General features: G+C 35.1%; 1 protein-coding gene across 2 annotated transcripts in view; it reads left to right on the plus strand.

Annotated features, from left to right (window-relative positions):
- The first annotated feature begins 5659 nt into the window (after window positions 1-5659).
- The window catches only part of LOC138707717 (lysine-specific demethylase 7B-like), a 95125-nt gene continuing 73035 nt past the window's right edge, over window positions 5660-27749 (plus strand). For both annotated transcript variants that reach the window (XM_069837567.1, XM_069837568.1), the window contains exons 1-5: window positions 5660-5773; window positions 10638-10723; window positions 18724-18841; window positions 22585-22745; window positions 24700-24847. In XM_069837567.1, the coding sequence (XP_069693668.1) occupies window positions 5676-5773; window positions 10638-10723; window positions 18724-18841; window positions 22585-22745; window positions 24700-24847 (611 nt within the window). In that variant the 5' untranslated portion in view covers window positions 5660-5675. The remainder of the gene's footprint in view (window positions 5774-10637; window positions 10724-18723; window positions 18842-22584; window positions 22746-24699; window positions 24848-27749) is intronic.

A 27749-nucleotide genomic window follows, 5' to 3' on the forward strand; every position in this document is an offset into this window, starting at 1 on the left:
CAAGTAACCATCCCAATCGGGAATCTAACCCAAGCCCAAGCACAGCTCCAGATCAGCAGCAGGCTACCGAAGTTGTAAATACTGTACAGTAAAACTTCTTTTCAGCAAATTTCATTTTTATTTTCATTTCATTTATTGTATTCCATAGATGTTACATTAGCATTGAAGCTTTAAGATGTAAAACAAGTAAAAAAAATTACAAGATTACAATTTTTTAGGAAGATGAAGTGAACTCGAGGATTCACCATAGATTACCTGGCATTTGCCTTATGGTTGTGGTAAACCTTGGAAAAGACCTAACCAGGTAATCATCCCCACGGGAATCTAACCCAAGCCCCAGCATAGCTCCGGATCGGCAGGCTAGCAAGTCCCGACTGAGCTATGTTTGTGGCTCTACAAAAAATATACAGTAAGGTACATAGCAAGCAGATGATTCAATTTACAAACCTAAACAATTATTCATGAGTTGAGCTATAAAAATATAATACATAGCAAGTAAATTAATTCAATTTAAAAGCCTAAACAATTCAATCAGTTGAGATATATAAAAATAAATAATATCTGTGCAATTTATAAGAATAAACAGTTCATCAGTTGAGCTATACAGATTACTATTCAATTTACAGCATATACAGGGTTAGTACTGTTCTCCAACCAGGAGATCAACCTTGAAAGGAATGTGCTTACTATTCCCTCATCTATTGGAACAAAGTAGATAAATAATATTACTGTTATAACGCCAGTTTAAAAACCATGCGCTCTCCTGCATATGTTATTTCCTGTATGAAGAGATTAAAAGACCAGGAGATTAACTGTGATCTAATTTTGTAGGGTAGTATCAATATGTCTGTATCAATGGTATGGTTTGTGCTGTGAGAGCTAGCCAATAGAGATAAGAGTACCCACATGTGTGACCTTATGACATCAACATTCATTCACAGTATTACTCCCCTTCGTCTCATCCGGCGGAGACTTTCTCGTGGTTGGAGCACAGTAAAATGTCCTGTACCACCTAAATAACTTTTGAAGCATGTGGTTTAGTGACATGAAACTCTGTATGTGAGGATAGTTGTATACTAAGAACTCAATGGTATTACTGAGTTGGTACTTCTGGTTTAACCAGAAGTAAATCTAACTCTCTTATTTTAAATGGAATATCCAATATAGAGTAGAATCCCTCTTACCCGGCACCAAAGGAACCAGACTAGTTCCAGATACGAGATTTTGCTGGATAATTGAATAAATATTAAAAAAATTATCTTTGCCTCTTTTATGAAGCCAACTGTTGAAACTGCAGCCATGTGAAGCTTATTTCTCAGTTACTTGATCATAACTAAATAACATAAAAACTGTGTGGATATTAGTTAATTACACATCAAACAACACAAATATGGTAATACACCAATTTAAGGTACGAACATAAAAGTTTGTACTAACTTCTTAATGTGGCAACACTGACGGCCCAGGCTGTGGCAGCATGGCAGATTTAAAATATAAGTTTTCCTTCTGCCCAAGAAAAGTGCCATTCTTTTGGTATTGCTGGTCAACCCTAGCAATATTAGGGTATTTTAAATGACATGAAGTACCAACATGGGGTATATTTTGTGACCATTACAAAAATGTTTAATTTTGAACAATTTTTTAGCATTTGTAATCAGCAAATAATGTGTACTATAATAAAAGAGAAAAATGGAAATATCATTGTTTATTTGCGAACAATTACTTCAACAAAGTGGGGAATATTTTTGTTCACCTTGACATATTTTCGTATTTTAGTGAAACTATCAGTGAAATCAGCTAAACAATAACATAATACGATAGAAGAATTCATAACTGACAATAAATAATATTTTCATATATTTAGTGTATCGATTAAATATTTAAAATATAAATTTTGGAGAAGTTGGTATTGCTAGGGTTAATTTGATGCCAGTTGTGAGGAATTTTACTGTAGTTTTATACTTTCGAATAATGCTCTTTAAGAGCTTTTCAAAAAGTTCCAACACTAGGTACTTGTGTACAAATTTATTGTTGCTAAATCAAGAAAACAGAAAAGTGTATCGAATAATAAAATACTCCTTCCTTAACAAAACCAAACAAAGCTAGTGCACTGTCTAAATTATGTGTTCGAACTGGTAGCCCTCGGCTGCTTGATAATGTGCCAGTCAATCACAGAAACCATTTAAAGAATGACTTGACCAGGGTTTAAGAATATCTTGCACCGCTTCCATTATTCGATACTTCAGATCTTCTAAGTTGTTGGTTCTTTCTCGATATACTACCGACTTCAAATGGCCCCACAAAAAGAAGTCCAAAGGCGACAAATCTGGGGATCTTGTTGGCCACTCTATGTAACCTTCACAGATGACTGAATATTGAAACAAGTTTGTGATAGCCAGCACTACGTGATTTCGAAGCAAATTCAAATATCTATTAACATTTATTGTTTCTCTAAAGAAGAAAGGACCATTGATATGATCACCAACAATACCAGTCCAAACATTAAGTTTTTGTGGCTACTGCGTGTGGTTCTCCTCCATCCATTGTGGATTTATGTCTGACCAGTATCGGCAGTTGTGTCTGTTGACAGATCTATTCAGGCAAAATGTGGCTTCATCTGAGAATACAATTTGTCTAAGAAAAACTGGATTCTTACTAATGTGCTCCATCTTTAATTCACAAAACTGCATTCCTGTATTGAGATCATCTGAAAGTTTCTGCAAAAGTTGAATTTTATAAGGATGTTGCTTGGCACTTTTAAGGATTTTCATCATAGAAATTTGGCTTATATTGTATTCTAAAGTCAAATTTATAGTAGAAAGTTTGGGATTTTCTTGCACACGAAGAACATCCAATGAACTATTCTCATCAGTTGCACTTTTTGGGCGACCTGATCTTGGTAAGTCCTTTATTAAACTTGTTACTGTTCTATGTGGAGTTGGATTGCAATCCAGATGCATATCATTAAATAAATTTGCCGCCTCTCAATGAGATCATTGTCTGTCTCCTAGCCAAGCATAATTAAAATTAAAATTCTTTATCTTTATTCAACATCAGATAGAAATTTAAGACACTAGATGTCAGATTCAATTCCTTAAATAAGATGTTTCTGTATCAATAAAAATGGTTCCATGGATATAATAAAGTACAGTCAAATCACAGTAAACAAAAGAAGTGTTTTACTCCTGTTATTCGTTAGACCTACACTTTTCTGTTTTTAGCAACAATAAATTTGTACAGAAGTACCTAGTGTGAAAAGAGCAAGCTCCGTGTGAACAACAACCATCACCGTAGCCACCACAGCAATCTAGAAAATAAACCCATAGCTGAAACATATGATGGTTCTGCAGTAATGATTGGAAACCAGGGTGGGGTCCAGACTTTGATGCAGAAAACATTTTTTGATGCGAAAATTTGTTCACTGCTACACCAACTAACTTAATTTAGTTACAAAAAGTGCATGTTGAAAACGCATTAAATCAGTGTAGTTGTTTTTTTTTTGCAAATATTACTGGGTTCACAACATTCTTCTCCATTTCACCTAAACGCAATGACCTACTGCAATCTGTGCAGACGAGCACATTTTCTTTATAAATAATTCTGCAAATTGGTAAGTTTAATGTTGAATTTGCATTATTAATAGTTTTAGTTGTATTGTACTGAACTAATTTTTAAGCACAAATAAGTAACTAAACTTAAATAAGAAATCTTGGTGCATTATTTAACGTATACCGCAAAAATTTGTTAAATATCTGACCACCATAAAAAATGATCACGAGCCGCCACTGGCAATACTTTTTTTTTAAGGAGCGTTGAGTGGCTTCTTTTCCTATTGCGGATATATTATGCATCTTCAGCTGTCTTACATGTCATACCAACATAACTTACGAAACATTACGAACGTTTCACGTTAGTTTGCAATGTTCTAGCAGGATAGAAATTCGTTCATTTTCATACCTCAGGGAAGTGTGTAGGGGTAAGAAAATAGAGGGTTATGACAGATTAGGTTAGTTTAAACTTTAATTATGTCTTACGTACTTATCTGTGACAGGTTAGGTTACGATAGTTTAGGGTTTTGTTATGCCTTGTGTAGGCAGATCTGTGACAGGTTAGGTTAGTTGAGGATTTTAGTGACAGGTTAGGTTAGTTTAGGTTTTTATTATGCTTTGGATATACGAAACTGTGACAGATTAGGTTAGGATAGTTTAGGCTTCTCTTATGCCTTGTATAGGCGAATCTGTGACAAGTTAGGATAGGTTAATTTAGGATTTTAGTGACAGGTTAGGTTAGGTTAGATTCTCTGTCGATTTTCGTATTGTTTTTTTTTTTTTTACTTTCGCGTCAATTGTCAAGTTTTTAACGTCAACCATCTGTCAATTGCATGTTTCCATCAGCTGACATCATGGTAGTTACGGTAATATTGGCAACATAGCGCTGTAGTTTAAAGCTCGGCCTCTTAACTGTCATCATAGTCTAGTCTCAACTAGACGGCAGTTCGGAAGGCGGTCGGCTGCTATATGCGCCGTAGCATTTCTGGCATGTGACGTCACAAGCTTGTACAGCAGAACCAATCAGATTCTGTCTGTAACAAGTATTTTCCAAGTTCGTTTGTTCACGTGTGAGTGTTTCAATACATTGAATAAGTAAAACTAACATTTACTGTGTGTGTGTGTGTGTGTGTGTGCAAGATAAATAAATGGAAGAAGAGACTGTAAAAAAACAAGTATTGCACAGGCAGGTGAGGAAAATATTGTTTAAACTGCATAATTATTTTAAAAACGTTGACGAGCACAACGCTGCCGGCCATCTTGATGCTGGCTGCAACGTTGCCAACGTGCAAGTAAAGACTGTAGAAGCATGTGGTGTGGGATTGAGAACTTTGCAAAGAATATTGTTAGTGAAGGAAACAGGGTTTGTTTGGTGTCATGCTTACAGTAATCAACGGCTAAGGTCATTATTGTCTTTTGATAAATTAAATTCTCTCCTGCTCTATTTGCAGCGCACGTGTGCGTGAAGTACGATGTGGCAATGTTGTACATTGACTTGCCCTATCTGTCTCTCTCGACGCAAACGCTAGCAGACTACCGCCTTCCGAATTGCCGTGGACTGTAGTATATATAGTCACGAAGCTTGAGTTGATGAGGTTGTTAAGAACTATAGACTGTGCAGGTACTATTTCGCATTGTCTGTAATGAGGCGATAGGAGCGATCCTAGTGGTTAGCAACTATCTATGGATGCATATTTATTACGTATTGACTTTCGTGACTGTATATACTAGTCTGTGCTGTCATGTTCCAGCTGTATAAAAGACAAGTATAATTGGCAACGTATGCACTGGAGGGGAAAGAAACTGGCCACCCTACCCATTATCTCCTAGCCCAGTTGCCTCATAAGTGGTGGCTTGTTGGTATCACTTGTGAGATTCAGACCTGTCTCCGGAAAGTTGACTAAACAACAACATAATACAATTTGACAAGCAAGAAATAAGCCAGATTTTTTTTTTATCCAACGAACAAGTCACACTTTTCAGCGACGGGAGTGACCTCTTACAGCATATTTTCTAAACAAAGAACAGAACGGACAGTCTTTGCTGGACGTCTGTGCACTGACCATGCCCCTTTGTTGATGATCTTTGACGTTGGTTTTGTAATCAAAACAGGCGAAACTGTTGAAAATGGCGATGGTAGAGATTTACTGCTTGTGTGGACAGCCGTACGACTCTACGAAGTTTATGATTCAGTGCGATGTATGCAAAGATTGGTTCCATGGAAGGTATTTTGACCCTTGTTTCAATAATACAGTTTGACATATTTCTTGTCGTTATTCCTACAGGAATGTCAAATGCCTTTGTGATTCTAATGACAACAAATTGTCAAATTTATCTTAAAGGGGCAGTTATACATTATGTAAATTATAAAAAATTGTTGGGGTTGTGATAAACATATGTAATTTACCATTGTGGTGCTGTCTTACTTCTGTGACTGATCATCTAAATCTTAAATTTTTGCCATACATAACCTTAAAGTAGTTGTGACAACACATATTTCAAAATTTTTAATAAACTCTTCACAATATATTTTAAACGAAATAATGTTTCATATGTATTTGAGTTTGGTCACTTGCACCTCAGTGCATGCCGCATTTCTTAAGTGTTGTTTTCAGGTTTGAGAAGAGTGTTACTAGTGCAGTTTAACATGACAATCAGCATATGCGTCTGTTTTGTAACTGTTGTAAGGAAATTGACGTACATTGACGGTGTTCATGTGAATATACTCGTCAGAGAACTGATTTATATGACTTAATTTTTTAGGAAATTATTGAATTTTGTCTCAAGATCAGAATGTGTAACTTGTGGGTAATAGTATTTACAGTGTGTGAAAGAAGATTTTTAATATGTGGTGGGGAATTAAATCATTATAGAATAATATTCACATGGCTGGATAATATAGGACTAAATATTTTGAGTAACCTTTGTTAAGGTTACATTATAATGTTGTAAAAGTCCTAGTTCTGCTTGATTCCGAATTTGTCAGCAGAAGATCTGAAATGATGGAGTTGAATGTGAACATACTTAAGAGCAAAACGGAAAAGTGATGTTCTCAGAGCTTCTTTTTTGTTTAATTTTTTGCCCAAAATCAAAGAGTAATAAAAGGTATTAGAAAATATTCATTTTGAATCTGTCGCCGGCAACTTGTGAGAATTGAACTTTATATTTGGGTAGCCTCTTGGTAAGTTGCTTAATAATAACAAAGAGACGTTTTTAGTTCTTATTTTTCCACCCCATCACCCAGTATTCTGCTATTAGTTTCCTGTTCACCATTTAGAATTAATATTAGACAGTGTAGGCTATTTTGTTTTCACAATCATGTTAAGCACAGAAAAACATTGAACCAATGGGTAGAATATTTACAGTATGTTTCCATTTAATTTTCATTCATTATTTTTATTCCATTTGTTTTTATTAATCTTAGGATTGTATTTGTTGTGATGATGCCTATCTAATTTCACAGCATTAACATTTTTAGTTCCTTCAAAGTGATAAACTACCATACGTTATATGTACACTTGTCTTCACAATTCAAGCTACGTAGATTCTGTGTCATCTTCATTCTCTATATAGCAAAAACTTCACTTACTGTTGGATGACGTCAATGACCTCGAGAAAGAACTAATTCATAATAGTTTATATTAACTTCCCTTTTGTTCATTGGCAGTGCTTATAGTTACCCATTCGTAAGATTTATATTGAATTCCGAGCGAGAAATATGATAGGTAACCGATCTGTTTCTTTTTGAAAAGTTGTTATGACCTGTGTTGGTAACCCTGTGTTATCTCAAAGAGTGGTCTCGCAATGTACTCACCCATCAGTGGTGGCTCCTGCGTATTTCTTAAGAGGAGGGAAAGAAGTTAACAGCACGAAATGATACCTTCTTGAATAAAACATGCTACAAATTAGCCTACATGCATACATTTAAGACCAGGTAGTGTTGGGGTTGGCCTTCCCTTCTGTATAGCAATAATCTGTTCTTGTAAACTGAGTTTCCTAAATTTTACAAAATATATTATGTTTTCACTTCCATTCATTATTGAATAATTGCACAAATTAACAATTACAAGGAAATTCACAACCTCGCAGCATTTCTCGCGCACACTACAGCATCACACGTGTTGGAAGAGACTATAGTTACTAACATATAATCGGAACCGTTTTACGGAAATGGGAATGGGAAATAATCTGAGGAAAGCGAGAACACTGCACCCAACCACGTGGTCTGTGTTGCCACATGTACATTTTACAAGATCAGTATCACATACTTTTGAAGATTGTCAGGTCTTGTGACTGTTGCCCTGTCTAGTAGACAATGAATGGAAGTGAATTTCAGTGGCCAAAAGACCTGCGATACTAACGTAGAACTAACTACTTCCTCTTTGTTTTATATAAACCCAACTTTAACTTCCAAATATCCTTGAAAGATTCAAACCATGAATAGTAGCCTATATAAAGTGCAATGAATAATATTTATTTATAATTTAAAAAAAAAGTTTATATGGTATCTTTCATAGCTTTGCGTTAAAACTGTTTTTATTGTATCTCCTCCTAGATGTGTTATAGTCTGGTTGAATGCAAAATCGTTAGATGGCAGTGGTAGCGAGCTTGCTGCATGACTAGTCTGTTTCTATTTCCCGCCCATGCGCTGATTCAGAGGAGGATCTTCTCCCTATCCGTTCATTTACTTGCTTTAAAAGTCTGCTTCTTTCTCTGGCCGCTAGTGCGTTGTTGTCTATGTGTGTTAACTGCAGTAAAGGAGGAATGGATTGACTTTCCTCTACACAAACAATCTCGCATCTTTCTCACAGTTTTCTAGCAGCATATGAGCGCGCGTTGTTTAAAACTCGATCAACCGAGGTTTTCTTATAGCTGAGAACTTAAAAATTATCGAAACTTCCTCGAATTTCAAGGCACATATTTTACTTGGTATTTACTTTCAAAAGAAAAAAAAATGAGAGGAGGACGTTCCTCCCTTCCCTCCCCCGAGGAACCGCCACTGTCACCCATGATATGTGAATTTCAGTAAGTCTAACTTTATGTAGTATTGTTGCATAATTCCCGAGTTAATTTAATGGCTCAGTCTGCTCAGTTGGCCTGCTTAGGGATTTATAGACAGATTCCCTGCTCTTCGTGTGCATTTGTAATTTTGTGAATATAGATAAGAAACCTACAGTAAATCGCAGTGTTCTTAGAGACGGAAAACTCTATGAAATCGGGCAAAAGATAGAACAAAGTCCAAGGAAATCTCTGAGAAAACTTGCACAGGAATCAGGAATTTTGCAAACCTTGGCTCGAAATGCCACTAAACTTCCGTACAGCACAAAGACTTCGCTTCAACTGATTTGGCAGGCAACTGAGAGACGGGAGAATGAAGAGGGACATAACCGATTACAAGCAGCACAGCGCAAGGCCAAGCAAATCCCTGCCAACCGACCACGCATCCAAATGAAGTCACTGTATTAATCAGGGGTTGCCTGAAAAGTTAAAACTTAGCTAACAAAGACAGTGATACTATAACAGAAGCTCTGTAACTCATGATCGCAAATAAATTGTACATTAAAAGTATATTCTATTCATTCACCACAAATATTTAATTTATGAATCTTATTTCAAGAGACAGATGTAATGAGTATATAATAAGTACTTAGCAACCTGGTTGCTATATATTTTGTTGAATGTTGGTGTTGTTGTGATGCAGTGACTTTTAATGTAGAAGTCTCACCAAATAAAGTTAATTTCATAATTCGATTTAACAAAATTTCGAGTCAGTGATGATAGTGAAAGGGAATTGTGGAGCGTGTTGATGGAATAATAGGGTAAGAACAGGATAACTCGAGAAAACCCTCACAATCTTGACTTTGTCCACAAATACAACTTCACCATCTCTGGCATTTGAACTCTGATTTGGTCACCATAAGACAGTACTATGCTAACTGAGCTTTCAAGGTGGATTTTCCTTTGATCTAATTAGGCCCAATACCTCTGAAATTATTCATTTACGCATGAAGAGCATCCTTAATCGAAACAGATACTTCTCAAAATTTAGTTCTAAATTTTCTTTTCACTCTCTTTTTTAAACTTTTTTCTAACATATGTATTGTAGATAAAGCACTATTATTTCACTTATTAAATCGTTATTTTTACTACTTTGAAAACTGTCGAACTCAAACAAGTCTGTGCATAGAAAATAAAACAAACCGACCTTGCCAAATCAGGACAAAATACCACTGGAAAAGCATTGATTGACCTGGTACCTATTGTTGCCTTCCAAAAGCAGGAAACCTGCTTCATGATCAGACCACATAAATGATCATCTGGTCCACACCTGTGGAGTAACAGTCAGCGCGTCTGGCCGCGAAACCAGGTGGCCCGGGTTCGAATCCCGGTCGGGGCAAGTTACCTGGTTGAGGTTTTTTCCGGGGTTTTCCCTCAACCCAATATGAGCAAATTCTGGGTAACTTTCGGTGCTGGATCCCGGACTCATATCACCGGCATTATCACCTTCATTTCATTCAGACGCTAAATAACTTAGATGTTGATACAGCGTCGTAAAATAACCCAATAAAATAAAAAAATAAAAAAAGATCATCTGAGCATAACCGTTAAAAAAATTATGGGTTATTTAACGACGCTAGCAACTGCCGAGGTTATATCTGCAGTGCTTGGGAAAAGTGACATAAGTCAGTTTTCACAAACCTTTTTTGATAATTTATTGACAACTTACACTGGTTTATGTCGATTTGATTTTTTCTGTATGAATTATTGTAATGGGAGGAATACCTATGTATTTTTTTCCAAGCGAACAGATGTTCCATAAGTTGTCAATAAATTATCAAAAAAGGTTTGTGGAAACTGACTTGTGTCACTTTTCCCGAGCACTACAGATATCAGCGTCACTTATAACCATTTATTTTCACTTTACTTCCTATTGAATAATACCAGAAATACTTAATAAGAAGCATATTACATTTTGCGTAGCATTATATAATTATGTTATGATAAATCTAATAGAATTAATCACAAATTTTTCTGTTATTTCTTTGTGTGTAGGCGTAAATTAGTGTTAAACTATTGTTTCTTTTTCAGTTGTGTTGGATTGAGGGAATATTTGTCATATGACTTAGATAAATATCACTGCCCACGGTGCGAGCCTATCTACGGACACTCGCTGTGTAAGTATAACTTATTACCACATCCTAGACAGATGCTATAATTCATAATATATTGCACACAACTTTCAGTCTTTAATGAATTTGGCATAAAACACGAACCCCACTTTGTTTCATAATACGTTTTGGTTGATTGATTGCTGATACCCCTAGATGTGCTCGATTAACACCTTCCTGGTGTGTATTATTTTGACAGTGTCACGAATTTCATTTCTCAAATGGGAACATCAGTAAGATGGAATTTCTTACCCAAAATAATAGCATGATAGAGATTAAATTGACTAGCAGTGTCAAATGTTGATGTGGGGAAGAAATAAATGGCAGTGAATTTTGTCGTAAATGTATGATATTTTTGAAGGAAGCAGTTTTACTGTCCATAAAAATTTATTTTCTTCTGCAGTAAACCTGGCTCATACGTACGAGCAACCAGATCGAACTGTGTCCATACTGTTAATATTTTCACCCTTACTAGCAAATTCATTTCCCATTTTCACCTTCTCTCATAATGTACAAATTTTTACATGCAGTGCCCCAACCTGAATAAGAATTTTAATGACAAGTAGTTCTACTGTCTTCCAGCGATTATCTGGATTGTAGTGAACAATGAATTTATTTAAACACATATTCTTGCTTTTGGTTTTATAAAAGATTGAAATATAGCAAAATTTTATATTTTGAATTCGTGGCAATTGGTGATGGTTTATGAGCTTTTGTTTGATGAAATACCTGTATGCATGTGCAACATACAGTATGATCTTGATTATTCACCCTTTGAATAACGATACTGAATTATCTGTTAAAAAACACACAAAGCGCGATTTTTTTGTAAGTGGTGTAGTAATGATTTAATACTGTTCTTTTCAACTTCCTGTATCATGCCTAACTTTGCCAGGTGTGTAATTTTAGTTCGATTCTTAGTTGATGTTAAGTGAACACTTCACCCCTTTTGGACTATAATAAAAATTACATTTCACACCCTCTTTCGAATATTTCTTAGTAATTGGTAAACTTATAATGAACATAAAAAAGGAACTAAGTTATTATTAAGTGCAGAGAAAACTAACAGATTTTTTAAGCACCTTAAATGGCACAAGATAAATTAAAATCCATTAAAATTGATAAAAAAAAAAAGGTAAAGGTATCCCTGTAACATGCCATGAAGGCATTTGGGGGGCATGGAGGTAGAGCCCCATGCTTTCCGTGACCTCGGCACTAGAATGAGGTGGTGTGGTCGGCACCACGCTCTGACCGCCTTTTACCCCCGGGAAAGACCCGGTACTCAATTTTATAGGAGGCTGAGTGAACCTCGGGGCCGTTCTGAAAGTTTGGCAACGAGAAAAAATCCTGTCACCACCTGGGATCGAACCCCAGACCTTCCAGTCCGTAGCCAGCTGCTCTACCAACTGAGCTACCCGGCCGCCATTAAAATTGATAATACAATAAAATATTGATGTTATGGATTATTCGTTTTTTTGAATAACTCTTCACTATATCTGGTCTATTAAAACTGATAATTGAGGTTGTACAGTATTGTGTTTGTTTCGTGTTGTAAATTGTAATATGACAAACATGTGTTCTCTCATGTTGTAATAAAATCTAAAATCATCGAAAATATTGACTTCATTATATTATAATTTTTATCCATGTCAGTAAAACAGCTAAGTTTGCATGTCTTATTGCTGATGTAGGTTACACAAAGAAAATGCCAGGTTCCTGTTACATAAGCATATCATCATACTGGGCTTGAAATAGCATAGCCTATAATGAGTTCCAGTGAACATTCCCAGTGTTTCTGTCAGCCAACCTGTAGTAGGTCTCTCCTGCCACTACTGCTTGCATCCACAAACTCGTTCTTTTTAGTGGATTAAAACGTACATATTGTGTTATATTAATAACATTCGGTACTCACTCTCCTCACAGTAGCTGCTGGAAGTACTGTCCATGTTTTGTGATAATAATTCGCATCATATCATTCACAGAACCTGTTTCATTGAACCTGTTCACTAAATTTAGTGTTACTTTTCTACATGGAACTAGGCAACTATGAAATTTATGTCGAAAGTTTTTCCTTGGTCTGCCACAAGATTTCTTTTTCCATCTGTACATATTCAAAATTGGACATAGGTACCTCTTTTATAACTGAGTACTAAAGATGCCGATTCAACCACTCTCACAAGTTCATCTCCCATATTTGCATGGCTGATGAATATCCTAATCATTCCTGACTGGTGTTTATGTGATCTTTCAAGCATCAGCTTTTTTGTGTGCATGTCAAGAGAGAGGAAATGAGGGAAAGATATAAACATCACAATGTGAAAGCTGCATGGTTGGTGAATCACTGCCCCACAAAATTAGCTGTACCAAGCTATAGTCTGTCCTTGACATCCAGTAAAGACATGCAGTGATTCAGCTAAAAATAAGTGCAGTTTATTATGTTATATTGCGTTTTGGAATGGTTAGACATTTTGAAAACATACACATAAAAATAAATAAGTAAAGAAATCATATGGCAGAACAATGGAAACCTTTAGACATAAATTCCCTGGCCAACCATTTCAGTGTAGAACAACAATACTGGTACTAAATTTAGTGAATAGGTTTAATGAAACAGGTTCTGTGAATGATGTGATGTGAATTATGTATCACAAAAGATGAGATGCTCCTCCAGCAGCTACTGTGAGGAGGATGAATATCGAATGTTATTAAGTTTTAATCTGGTGAAGCGTCATGAGTTCTTGGATGCAAGCAGCGGTAGTATCAGGGAGAACCTGTCACTGGTCAGTCAACAGAAACACCAGGAAAGTTTGCTGGGAATCACTGTATATTTTGGAATCTGTAATATCTTCTGACCTCCCCAGTCTCATTATTCCCTTAGTGGCTTTGGGTCCAGTAGCAAGTATGGTAACCCTGTGTTCATGAAAGTTCTTAAGAAATTAACTTCATAGGTAATAGATCTATGAGTAACACTATCCCAATGTTCAATCTATCAGTTTTGTTAAGCACAGAACTTATTTGAAATCCTGGCAAATCAGAGTAGAAAATTTTGCGGGGAATGGTGGTGGTGTTTGAGTGTGTTGTTAATATATTCCATTATGTTATCACAATTACAAGAACTGCTTGACCTTGACATCAGCACAGGAGTATGATATTCCTATACTAGGGGTTTCATATCTAACCATGTACTAGAGTAGGACAAAAATAAATACAATAAAACCTCATTAATCCAGACCCTGATAAGCTGGACTTTGCTTAATCTGAATAGGAAAAAAAAAGATGAGTTTGGAAAAGTTAAAGAACCTTATTTTAAGACTTACATGTACTTCAAACCAACTTCTGCAGCAAGAGTTTCGAATGATGCAGAGCCAGGTCCATCGAGGACACATCATCATCATTATTATGGGTATCACGTATGTACTGCATTGTATGTATTTATTTACATTTTACTGTACTGTATAGTGTATTTAGGCCCATGCCCTTTAAATACACCATAATAAACGTGTTTTATTGCTATAAATGAAATTTTAATGCAGTTTCTACTGTTCTTTTAGGTTATTTCAGTTAATTCGGACTTTCGTTAAACTGGTCAGCTTATCCCCCATTTAGTCTGGATTAACGAGGTTTTACTGTACAACTCGATTCAACGTTATTGGCCCCTGTCCTTGGTTGTTTGGCTAGTGAGCGAGCTGTGTGTTGCGTCTTAAGAAAGAAATTTAATCACAAATATGCATAGGAGGGGAAGAGGGAAGAGGAAGAATGAAAATAATATCTATGCTCGTAACTGAGGGACACTCATGTCAAGAAAATATAAGTCATCGTGACATTGTGTAGTCGATAGACGTAGTGGTTAGTAACGGGATGTGTGGAAGAATATTGTGTTTCAAGACGGAGTTTACCGCGACATGATAAGAAGGAAGTGTTAGGTGTTATGACTGCGCAGGCTGACCTGTGTGACCCAGCCTACCAGTAGTGATGAGTAACTCGCTCTTAGTCTGTCTACTTAATTTTAGCATGGGCCAAAATCTCTGACTCAAGCTGTACTTAAAATATTATATAATGTAATAAATGTAGAAGCATTTCTAATTTTTTAAGAACTAAGACCACTTTAAGTCAGTTAGTTTAAAATCATGGCTTGCAGTCCAAAATTTGATACCTATTGTCATAAAGAGGACATTGACAAGATTAGATGGCTTAGTGCCGGGAATGGGGAGATTTCTCTCGCCAGGCAGAAACTGTATAACAATGTCCACTACTTTCGTCAGAGGCGGCTCTAGAGTGAATGATGAGGTGACTTGCCAAGAAAAGGGAGTTTCACTTCAAACTGTAACCTGTTGTTAAATTACCGAACATGCTTTAATAGTACTGCTGGTAATAATAATAATAATAATAATAATAATAATAATAATAATACAGACACTTTAATTAATGCAATTATAATTAGAACTCACCTCATTGTAAATAAGATCAGTTTTTCTGTTCTTCATTTTAGCCAAGGCATATATTAATGTCTTTGTAGAAGGGATGAGTTTTCATTAATTCTCTGAAGAAGTCCTTGTGGATGAGAATTAAGGCTAGCAACGTCAACCTGCTCTTGCACAAAGTATTCCTGAGATAAGTTTAATTCTCTTTAAACAGGAGAACCTTTTCTCTGCAGAACAACTAGTCGTTGGATTCGTAATAACAAGCTCAAAACTTTGTATATGCTTTTGCTAACACATCATCCATACTGCTTTCTTTGAGAGATCTCTCTAAAGTTTCAGTGTTCATATTTCTATACATTTCGTCTTGAAATATCGAATCAGGGTCACTTTTTAGTCTTTCTGTTTCAGGGAAATACTTTGGATAGCATAATTTTAAATTATCCAAAGCATCACTAGGGAATGCCTTTGAATATGAGGGAAATTGTGACATATTGGAAAGCTTTAAAAACGTGAGTTTTTTTTAACATGATTAAAGCGCTCATCAATTTCCAGCATCACATTATCCAGCATTCATAAAATAGGAGTTTTAATTTTTGAAAGTGTTCTTCTACTGACATGTTCCACTTTATTGATGGAATACGTATTTTCAACAAACTTTCAAATTCTTTTGAATTTGTCGTCATCCCTTTTGTTAGTTAGTGTCCTTCCTGTATTTTGAATCATGTTTATGCAAAAGCTAATGTCTAATGATGTTTCCTGCAATGCATTAAACAATGTGTGTGTCAACTAGAATATTTCTTTGAGTCCATGGACCAAGAAGGCAAACTCAAAATAATTAAATCTGTTTAAAAATCCTTCAACTTGACAGATACTATAGATGCTGGATCTCAATTTCCCATTATGTGTTCAAAACACGAATAATTCCATTCACTCATCGACAGTTAATTGTAGGTTCTATGAGAGTGATAATACCTTGTGTTGTTGCTGGAGATAAGCGTCCTCCGACCTCACAGTGAACAATATGAGTCTGTTGGCCAAAATGGTGAAAGAAACCTGGTATACAATTTTTTTAGGTTATTTAATAATGCTGTATCAACTACTAGGATATTTAGCGTCGATGGAATTCATGATGGCGAGATGAGGCCGAGGATTTGCTGTAGATTACCTGACATTTTCCTTATGGTTGGGAAAAACCTCGGAAAAACCCAACCAGGTAATCAGCCCAAGTGGGAATCGAACCCAAACCCGAGTGCAGCTCCGGATCAATAAGCTAGTGCCTCTGCCGACTGAGCTACGCCAGTGGCTTGGTATACAATTTGTGTTTGCGGAAGATATATGACACTTTTGAATCCTGTCAAAGCTTTATTACAAAACTAGATTAGGTCTATGTGCTAAACAATGAATAAATACCTTGAGGAGCATCTTAAACATTTTTTTTTTGTAGGCTGTTTAGTGTTCCCCAGCTATAACTGCAGCATTGTGAAGCTGAGATAGTGTCATCTGTCAATTGAAAAATTACGTCTGCTGTGCAATATTATGGTACTGATGACGTAGAACCCCATAAACATTTCAACTACATTACCACTTGTATCTAAATATCTCAAAGTCAAAGAACATTGTATTTTCTGTGTGAAATCTTTCGTGTCATTCACCTGCAATGAAAAAACCTTGTCTGATTTACTTCTTCATAAATAAGACTTAATGTAGTCGGATATAACTTACACTGCGTGATTTCATTTTGAATTATATTTTAATTGCTAGCAAGAAAAACAGCTAATATTCCAATTTCTATGGAGTTTCCCACAGTGTATGACTAATAATTCCTTACATTTCCCACAGTTTATTGAATCTTCACTTTCCTTAAGTCCATGGAAGGCCATTTCCTGTCTGCTTAAAAATGAAGCTGCTGTAATTGGATAATGCATTAATTACCTATGCAACCTCATGTATGTATTTAATTATGTAAAGCCTTAAACTTTCTTTGAGAGCATCAGAAATTTCATACATATTCTATTCTAATGCCTTGAACCCAACACAGAGAGTTCTTTGAATGTTCCAGTGAAGATTCATTGTTCGAAATAAACGTATGTTTTTTAAATTAGGCTACTGTTACCATTTCTGTTTCACGTGCTCATTTTTACACAGTGAACATTACAACTTTTGCGAGTAACTAGTGGCACATAACCATTTACATTCAACATACCATCAGGATTTAATTTTCCTGATGAAAATTTTTAAGCTAATTATTTTTGTCACAACGCGATTTCTCCAAATAAAGTATTGGTTGAGGTCTACCATGATTAAGCAAATCCTTAATATGTTACTTTTCCAACGAGAAAATAGGGTTTAAAATTTTTTCAAATTGTTTTTTTTTTAATTTTTTTTGTGTTCAACCATTTATATATTAATTAATTAAATTGATTAAAATTATAATATCTCCAGAATTATCAAAGCTAGATAAGAGAGATGTTGCACAATATAAGTGACATATAAAAGTAATACGTGATACAAATTTCAGCTCAGTAGATTGAAAAGTGTAAGATTTAGTAATTTACTCTATGCCTTCTCTTGTGTTTTTTTCTGTTAGAGCATGCTCTGAACAAGGTTTCTCCTTACTGAGAAACAGAATGCTTATTAAATAATTTTCTTCTAAGATTTTCCCCAATATTGTAATTTGATGCCAAATAGTACCATGGACAGTTCTCAAACACATCTTACCAATTGCACTGATGCTATTATAGACTCGCAGTTCAAACAACATCGTTAAACAGCTAATAAAACATACAAAAATATGAGGGATTGAGAGTTTTGTTGGTGTTCTTTAATTTTCCTCAACTTCACAAATTTCATTCCAAAGAAACATTCCGTTTCAACTTATCTTTCTCCTTTCTCATACCATTATATTTCAACAAAAAATATTCCACAGGGTAGCATGAAGTTTTTTATGATACCAGATGAAAATGTGCTGTCAGATTACAAATATATTTCTATGTATTGCTTGCGGACAATATTGGTGCTGTTTACGAACATCCAATTGGCAGGACATCTCGAATACAGGATAGATCTTTTGAGCTGGTGGATGTTACGCATTAGCCAGATTTATTTCTGTGGTATCTCTGAGCTCTATTGTCATTATTGCCTCTCTTTGCTATGAGACGAATAAGTAAAAAGATGCGTATATGGTAATACAACAGAAATAACTTCATATAACATGAAAATGGAAAAGAATTTAGAGGTACAGAAGTATATTTCCTTCGTTGCCACTCTGGCTTCTTGAAGACATATCTGTTTACGACATAGGGAATTTGGTGGGAAGAGGAACAGCTGGTGGCTAATTTTGCCTTGGTCAGGGTTTTTTAACATATCACAAATTTATAATATGAGACCTCTGGTTTTACTTCCATTCCAAACGAAGCCATGCTAATAACGAATCTTATTGCCCTTAAACTCCATGACCATCAGTTGGATTTCAGCCTACAAACTTGATATCCAGTGACAGGAATATTAACTGCTAAACTACTGAGAACATCTGAAAATATGTTCTGATGTGTGTTGAGTTTGTTATACCGGTACCTTATTTTTCAGACAAACCACAGACAAATTGTCATAGACATAATTATTCAGAACCTGAGCCTGAGAGTAAACCTGTACAGACTGGAACAGCAGTATTCGTTGAAGAGCTCAAGTCTCGACACTTTCCAAGGTTTGTATAAGTTACATTATTGTACTCTCTTAAGGTTTTTAGATGCTCGGAAGTAATCATAATGGATTATAAAATAAAGGTAGACGTGAGCTGATATGAAATTTTCCTGAACAAAATATTACAGCTGTTTTACATAACACACAACCTGTTTGCAGTAATGTCACACATCGCTACGTTTACAGCAAAGCAGTATAAAATACTGTGCAAATTGCATACAACATGTGAACAGCAATGTAATTCGGAAAATAGTGGCAGCCGAACTAGCTATTCCCAACTTTTTCATACTGTGGGCATCTTCAAAATAGCGATGTGTGAACAATGCTTTTCGTTATTTTGCCTACGAAGTCCATTAAGTGGAATTTAGAAATTTTGCAGGAGGAAATAAAAACATTCCAAAAATATTATTTTTGATGTCACAAAAACCATGTGCTTTTTGTATTACATTCTTTATTGCTTCAGCAACAAATAAATTAGTCTTCCAACAGTGTATATTATTAATGCTTTAATTCACGTTATTTGTTTCTAATGTAAACATGGTGGATTTTGTCTGCTCCTTTTTACCACATAGCTGACTTCAATTATTAATAGAATGTTGCTATTAAAGAGCACAAAGTAACAAACTGTAAGAAAATAAACTGTTGAAAATGTAATTGGGTGGGTTGAGGTAATTTGTGTATACAAATAACCTTTTTTAAGTTTATAGATCTAAAATGTGGCTAGACATACACTCGTGTACTTGAACGTCTTCTGTAGTGGCTTTGGTACCTTTGGGATTATTTCAAACTACACATTCGCAGAATCTAATTTTAGTTTCTGATTAGTACTTTTTGTCAAAACTGCTGCTGATTTCTTCTTTCTGCTCTTTGTCTCTGAAATTGCTTCCTCCTCATGATCATTGCAGCTGTTTTTAAACTTTATAAACTGTTTTATTCAGTCATTGAAAACAGCTTTCTTGAAACGTGTAGGTGATAAAAAGTTTCTACACACCCTAAACTTAACCCCATCACATCTAGGCAAATAACAATCATATTCATATTTCTTCAGTGGAATACCAATAATCACTTTTCTTCTTTTATGTATTACTCTAAATTATACAAACCCATTATATATATATATATATATATATATATATATATATATATATATATATATTTTCCATCCTATGTGTTGCCCACAATTTTTCGTGGATATCTTCCCTACAATTTTCATTAAATATATTACATATGAAACTCCTTTTATTTGCTTTCTTGCTCGTTTTATGTGAAAAAGTAGCTAGAAGCAACTTCTTCCTGATGGTCTTGCAATGTGTATTGCCTTCTGATATTTTTTGCATACTGTCATTGTTCCTGCACTAACTCGTATGTACAAAATATAAAATTGTTCAGTAGAAAGATAAAACACATTTATTCATCCTATGGCAGCCGTACATAGGAGACTGTGAATTCTTACATTTTCGAAACAAAGAAATATAATTACATAAAGGAGATTTTATTATTTGCTGTATCACTATTTAAGGTATTTCATAGAGCAAAAATCTGAAAATCTATAAATATTTCACATAGGAGTTATTGCAGGAACGACGATACACTCTTAGAAATCTATTTGTTCTTTTTTTTTTACTGTATTTCTTTTATCAATGCGCCCTTTACCAATTTTACCCTCATTCACAATGTTAGCAGATTCAGAATTATCATTTAGGACATTTTCATTAAGTTTGGTTTCTTCATTTCCAAGTTCTAGTTCTTTTTCTTCTTCGTTTTTCTTACTATTTGCTTCATTGTTCTGATTAACACATTCAATTATGCTAACATTTTTGTTGAAACTCATAAATATATACTTGTTGTTCAGTAGTAAACATTTGATTAGCCATTATACAGTTGTTCACACTTTCACTTTAAATGCACAATAAAACACCGTATAATACACCATAGTATGTTCCGTGTCACTCGCCAGTCACTTGGAGACTGATTCACTAACCTTGACACAAGCCAGGACGAACACGTGCATGCAGTGGCGGCCGAAGGCCATTCTGTCAAGTGGGGCACAACCTTAATGATGAACCCTGAAAATTAAAAACATATAAAACCAATTTATGTGCACTAACCTTTCTAATTTTTGTAGATGAGCTCCATTTTTCGGTTCTTTCTGCGAGCAAAAACCTCTATAACTCTGTTGTTGAAGTTCGGAATAGAATGTACCATCTTTCTCTCAATTGAGAGCACTGCTACGCCCAGAGGAAAGTTAAATGGAATTCTAAGTGTAATTCTCAGAAATGTGCTGATTCTCACTCGATCATACTCACAGATCACGCAACTGCCTGTCTTCTTACTACCGCAGCACTAGACTTGGGGAAACTCAGTTGAAAACTGCAGTGTGCACTGAAGGTGGCAAAACACCCGCCAAGATTCTCTGTTGTCAGTGACAAAGCTTTTTGAGAACTGCCAACTTCATGTATTGTAATGTAAATTTTCTTTTTTGGATACGATGGAAGCATAAAAGTTTACAGGGAGCAATAACAACATAACTGACAAATAAATAAATAAATAAATAAATAAATAAATAAATACATATATATGTATACACATATACATACATACATACATACTTGATTTATACAATGAGTCGAGCTTCTAAATTAGTAAACTTACATTTAACGTTTTTCATGTCAAGTTTAGCTGTAAAATGTCGTCTGCTATACAGCAAGTATCAACACCCCTAAAAATGGCATGCAGCTAATTGGACTGTTCCTAAACTAAAGAGACTTGGTGGGCACGGCAAATACAGTGCCCAAAGCACATAGTCTGAGGCAAAGAGCTCCGCCTTCCTACAACTCACACCCCCATCCCTTCCTCGTCCATCGTTGGGCACGAGAAGAGAGAGCCCATTTTATTACCTGTTCAGAAAACTTGGGTTTCGTAGGCTACTACAGATTCTGAAAACATTAGTAGCAATGAAAATGTGAGACTCTTTAAGTTATTATTTCATAATGCAATTAAATTGTAATATAATATAGTCATAATACGATAATAAAAATAACTGGGAGGGCACGTGCCCATGTGCCCCTTAATAAAAGCCGCCCCTGCGTGCATGCTTGCATCACCAGCCCACCGTTCCCTGCCGCAGTGCCCCTGTTGCTCCTGTTCACACCTCATCTGATTGCTCTGTAGAATACAAACTTTATGTTAAATTTGATCCAGAAATACAAAATGTTATAATATGTAAAACTTTTTTGACCAGTGTAGTTTAACAATAATATCACTTTTAAATGCCTATTTTTCTAAAATGAAATGTGTTAAGACTGATAAGGATATACATATAGCGGTTTCATGGATTGTGTGAATAATCAATTGCATTAGCATATTTAAACAGTACAGTGAAAATAAAGTGAAAGATGTTCTCTTTTTCTATATCTCCTTTCTTTCATTCTTTCAGTCATTTATTTTTTTTCTTTCTTCCTTCCTCTATTTCTGTTCTATGACTATGTTGTTCCATTTGAATTTGCGAGTCCATGCAGGCCTTTGTATGTCTGCGAGCTTATGTGTGTCTGTTGAGCGAGGTAACACGATAGAATGTAAAGTATAATGTATGATGTGGTTGTTTTACGTAGTCAGGAATTTGACTTACAACATGAGGATCTTAACTGTTTCTGAGTGAATAAAATGTATACTGAGACAGTGAATGCACAAAATGTGTGCTAAGGGAGTGGGTGTCATCTTAGTGACGCTGTTTATTTTAAATTGTAGTGCGGATAATGTTGTGCTGTGCCTTCAAGGGCAGCAACTTACTGTACCCTACTTGACACAAAATGGATTCGATGCGCCCATACTTGTGGAAGAGAAGGAAGGTTTGGAAATGCTCCTGCCTCCAGAGAACTTCACAGTACAGGACGTGGAAAACTATATTGGTGAGTAAAGTTATAGTGGTATGTAGGTATTGTTTCACATATTTTTTCTTTCTTGGAACAACTGCCCTTATAGAGTCACGACCATAGTCCAGCTCTGAAAATCTAGACCAGACACGGAGGACAGTGTGGGAAGTGTAAATGGTAATATTCACTCACTCCACAATCTTAAGCTCTGAACTGCTTCTTTACATCAAGTGCTCAATGTGTTCTGTTGTAGTAGGAGTAAGTGACAACAGTGACGTGCATGCCACTGCTGTACCGGTATATATTCCATATCATTGGTTTACAGGCAAAACACATTGAGTAAAAAATAATACTTATAAGAAAATGGCGTATATAATACACATAGTGTATGTGTGTATACTTAAAATTGGAAAATGAAATACACTTAGAAGCAAATAATAATATTTGAGGATTCAGTTTTGTCAGAAGAAAAACGCCTTTTTTTTTCGGAAGTAATAATTTTGACTTACTGTGTTTATTTGTAAACCGACGATATGTTGTATAATTAAATATTAAATCTAACCTACTTACAAACATTTAAATGTTATTTTTACTGTCCATATATGAACCAATTCTGATAATATATCAATGTAGTATTAAATAGATATAAATGTAACTAAGTTCATTATTCACTAGTAATCTCTTCAGTGCTTTAAATTGCTTACATTTCTTATTCTTAACAAACCTTTCTATATTATGAATAATTTCAAGGGAAAATTTGTTCCGAGGCCGGGTATCGATCCTGGAACCCTTTGCTTAGCGCATGAATGCTTTACCAACTGAGCTACCTAGGAACTACATCCTACACCATCCCAATTTTTCGGGTGTAGTTCCTGGGTAGCTCAGTTGGTAGAGCATTCATGCACTAAGAGAAGGGTTCCGGAATCGATACCCAGCCCCAGAACAATTTTTCCTTTGAAATTATTCAAGTCTGCTTCACAGGGAGCTTTACCTGAAAGCCAGATTTGCTTTCTGTATTGTGATTAACACTTTTAGTACTTAAGCATAAAATTGTCAGAATGTGGTCATCTGTAAGATGTTACTTGTAGTATTTTTATTATAGTACATTTTAAAAAATAAGTCTTCATAGACATGAGTGAATCTGAATGAAGCCAGAATTCTTGCTAAAATTGCATAAGGTAGGGAAATTTTCAGTTCCTCACTGTAGTATCTTGGTTCAAGGCATCATGCCTGGAACTCGCTTTACGGAATGCATTCTGGTTCGAGTTCTCATGGGGAAGGAATTTTTTTAGTTTAGAATTTTCTGTGTAGATGATGTAACCGCTATAACATAAAAATATGGTGCTTACATTAAAGTAGTTATACTTTTTTGCTATATCAAAAATTAAATTATGGCTTATTTAACGACGTTTGCAACTGTCGAGGTTATATCAGCATCGCCATTGTGCCGGAATTTTTTCCCACAGGAGTTCTTTTACATGCCAGTAAATCTACTGACATGAGCCTGTCACTTTTAAGCACACTTAAATGCCATCGGCCTTGGCCCAGGATCGAACCTGCAACCTCGAGCACAAAAGGCCAGCGCTATACCAACTGGGCTACCGAGGCCAACTGCTACATCAATCTCTTATATTGGAGAGCAAGAGTTAATTGCTTTATTGCCAAGAACTCAGAATTAGTTAACAACACATTTTATTTTCATTTCCTGAAAGACAGTTGAACCTCCCTTTTAAAAAAATTTTCTAAGGGCCAAGAAAAGGTGATTAAAATTGATGGAAATGGCATTTGCATATAAAAATGAAGTGTGTAAATAAAGTAAAAACATAAAATTGCTAGACTCTAAAAGCTGGATCTGATTGTAGTTCCTCAGAACAGACACACAGTACCAGTAGAAACCAGTGTAATTTTATAATAAATTAAAATTTTGAATTGCAGGCAGAAGAAAACAGTTCGTCAGAGATGATTTGCTTAACCTTCTTTTTTCTCTCAGGTTCTGAACGAGAAGTTGATGTTATTGATGTCACACGGCAGACTGATATTCGAATGAAGCTCGGAGAATTTGTGGAGTATTATATGACACCACATGAACAGAGGACCAAAACCTTGAATGTTATCAGTTTGGAGTTTTCACATACTGGGTAAGGACTGAAATTAAGTATAACAGTATATAAACTATGATTTTAATGGAATGTACAGTCTTGGACAAAAGAAAATGACCAGCTGCCATACGCTAAGTCCCCTTCGGAAGACTTTGGTTGATTCTATGAGAGTGTAGGTTTACACGTGAAGGAAACTCTTATGCACGACTCCGCTCTGTTTTTCCTTTGTTTTGTATATTTGTTGATTTTTCTGTTTGTTTATAGGTTAAGTGTTATGAATAATCTATAACGAAGATATTCAAGGAGTAAATTAGTTTTTGTTATCACTGCTTGTATACTTTGTGACCTGGTAGTGTAAGAGAAAGGTCATAGGGCCTTTACTCTGCCAGTATAAATAAATAAATAAATAATTAATAATAATAATAATAATAATAATAATAATAATATTATTATTATTATTATTATTATTATTATTATTATTATTATTGTTATGTGGAAAACAAACATATTTTCCCTAGTTGTGTGAACCAGACACTACCTGAAGGTGGACTTAGACAAATTCATGCTATAGAAGAGCAGTCATTTTTTGTCTTAAGACTGCACATATAATCACCCTTTTTAATTACTTCTGTGCAGTGGGGTTAGTGACTTATTTGGTGAATCAGATTTAGAATGATTTCCTTAAATACTTAGTAGAACGCAGAAATTAAAACTGGATACATTAAAGTTTTATGTAGTATGATAATCTTCTTCATGAATTAAACGAGAAAAACATTACACCCATTCCTTTGTAGACATTACAGTTTGTTAAATAAGTGGTGTCATTAAATGACAAATGATATGATATGATATATATTTACGTCGCAGCACTTCTTTACATTTAATGGTGTACCTCACATTCATCGTATATGGTGCCATCTTTAACATTTATTACAGTAACACATAACACATTCTTTGCAGTACACACCTAAACAAATATTCATTATCACTACCTATATACCTTCTTATTTCTCGGTCTATCTCACTATTCAATACTTACCTTGCATTTTATTTGCTATTCTCTATTTGTTCAGCTAATCCTAATATTAGTTTTTTCTAAGTCCTGTCTCTAATATTGTATACCACTTTCAACCCTTTTCATCCCTAACTAATATTCACTAATCTCTAAATTACACTTTTTCCTATACACTACTATCATATTTTATTTTTTACCCTATTTTTTTCATTGATCTTTACTCCGATTTTTTTCTCTTATATTCATTTGCTGTTCCAATGTTCAAATGTTTGTATTGCTTCCTTGCTATCACTCATTCAATTCATTTAACACTTTTTGTCTATTGTTTATATAACTTTTCTGATTCCCTCTTCCTGTTTACACCTATTACTGCACTTACCAAAATCTACCTCACACTACTAAAAAAACACTCAGTATTTCTTTCTCACTATTTCTCTCTCACTGTAACTACTTTCACTCCTTCGCTTCTCATTTGATTATTCTCTTCATTTCCCTCTTATAACTTAATTAATTGCTTCTCGATCTTTTTCCAGTTCCACTTTAGTTACACTTCTTGTTCGCATCCCCACATTTTTCAAATGCATCTAATACCTCTAAAATTTTAATTTCCAAATGTTTAGCTGTCGCAGGTTATAATCTTTCTGTACTATTCATCTCAGTCTTATTTCTGTCTCTTTCTTCCTATTTAGTTCTCCTTTACTTTCAGTTTCACTATCTCACTTAATCTGTAAATGGGTTATCTGTGCTGGTACTGTTTTAAATTGTTCTCTCATCTGACTGTTCTTCACTGATACAAATTCATTTCTTCCTAGGCCGACCAGATTTTTTATGGTCCAGCAGGGGACATCGGCAATTTCAAGAAAAGCCACAAACACTTATCTAGTCGCTCTCCGTTGAAATGTTGCACAAAATACATGTAACAGTAGATACAATAATATAACTTCGCGCACTAAATTTGTATTTGTATTTTAATTAAATGCATAAACATACGTAATTCCTATACATAATTATAGCCACTAAGAATTCAGTTTCAGTACTGATGCATCCCTGGAAGTTTTTTACATAATATTGTACACACTCAACTCTAACACACATTTTACAAGTGCTTGTCTGAAGAATATATCTTTTTAAGGATCTGTTCATTCCCATACAGCTTCACACCAAGTTCTTCACATGAGAAATGAAAGTTTGTTTTCACTTGTAACAATGCTTTAACTGTTTCAATTTTTATTCTTGACTTTTCATCAGTCCACATTGAGCTCATTGTGTAGAAAAAAAAATCTTTCAAATGTTGAATTACTGACTGAAAGACACATGATTAATGACACTATTTTGAGAAGATTTTCAAATGGAATGGAATTTTTTTTTTTGAAATGTTGAAAACATCAGACCACTTTTCACCTGTTTGTCACAAAACTCCTCATTTTTTTAAGTACTTAAAAATGGACACTGCGGCAACGCGAATGAAAACAACACTGTTCTTCTCAAAGAGTGCAGAATATCTCATACTGTGCTTGCTGGTTCTTCTGTCTCATACTGAGAACCGTTCAGAAATGCGCATGAATTGCAACAGTATGTGTAAATATTTACGTGTAAAATGTTATTGAAACAAAATCAAAACTTCTGGAGACGAAATTAATTTCCAGGGACAAAAACGGGGACATTTGCTCCCTGGGGACAGCAACTTAAAGCTGGGGACTGTCCCCGGAAATGGGGGATGTCTGGTCAGCCTATTTCTTCCTGCACTACTTGTTTATGCCAAATTATCGACTTTCTTCTTCAGCACTTCTTCTACCACTTCCCTTCCCCTAATACTTCTCCTACCCATGCTTTCACTTGCATAGACTAGATTTCCACTTATCACATCCTTATTCATCTCACTTCCTCCCCCCCCCCCCCCCGTCACTTCCAGACTCCTGGTTTCTC

The sequence above is a fragment of the Periplaneta americana genome, chromosome 10 (assembly GCF_040183065.1).
Source record: "Periplaneta americana isolate PAMFEO1 chromosome 10, P.americana_PAMFEO1_priV1, whole genome shotgun sequence".
Lineage (NCBI taxonomy): Eukaryota > Metazoa > Arthropoda > Insecta > Blattodea > Blattidae > Periplaneta > Periplaneta americana.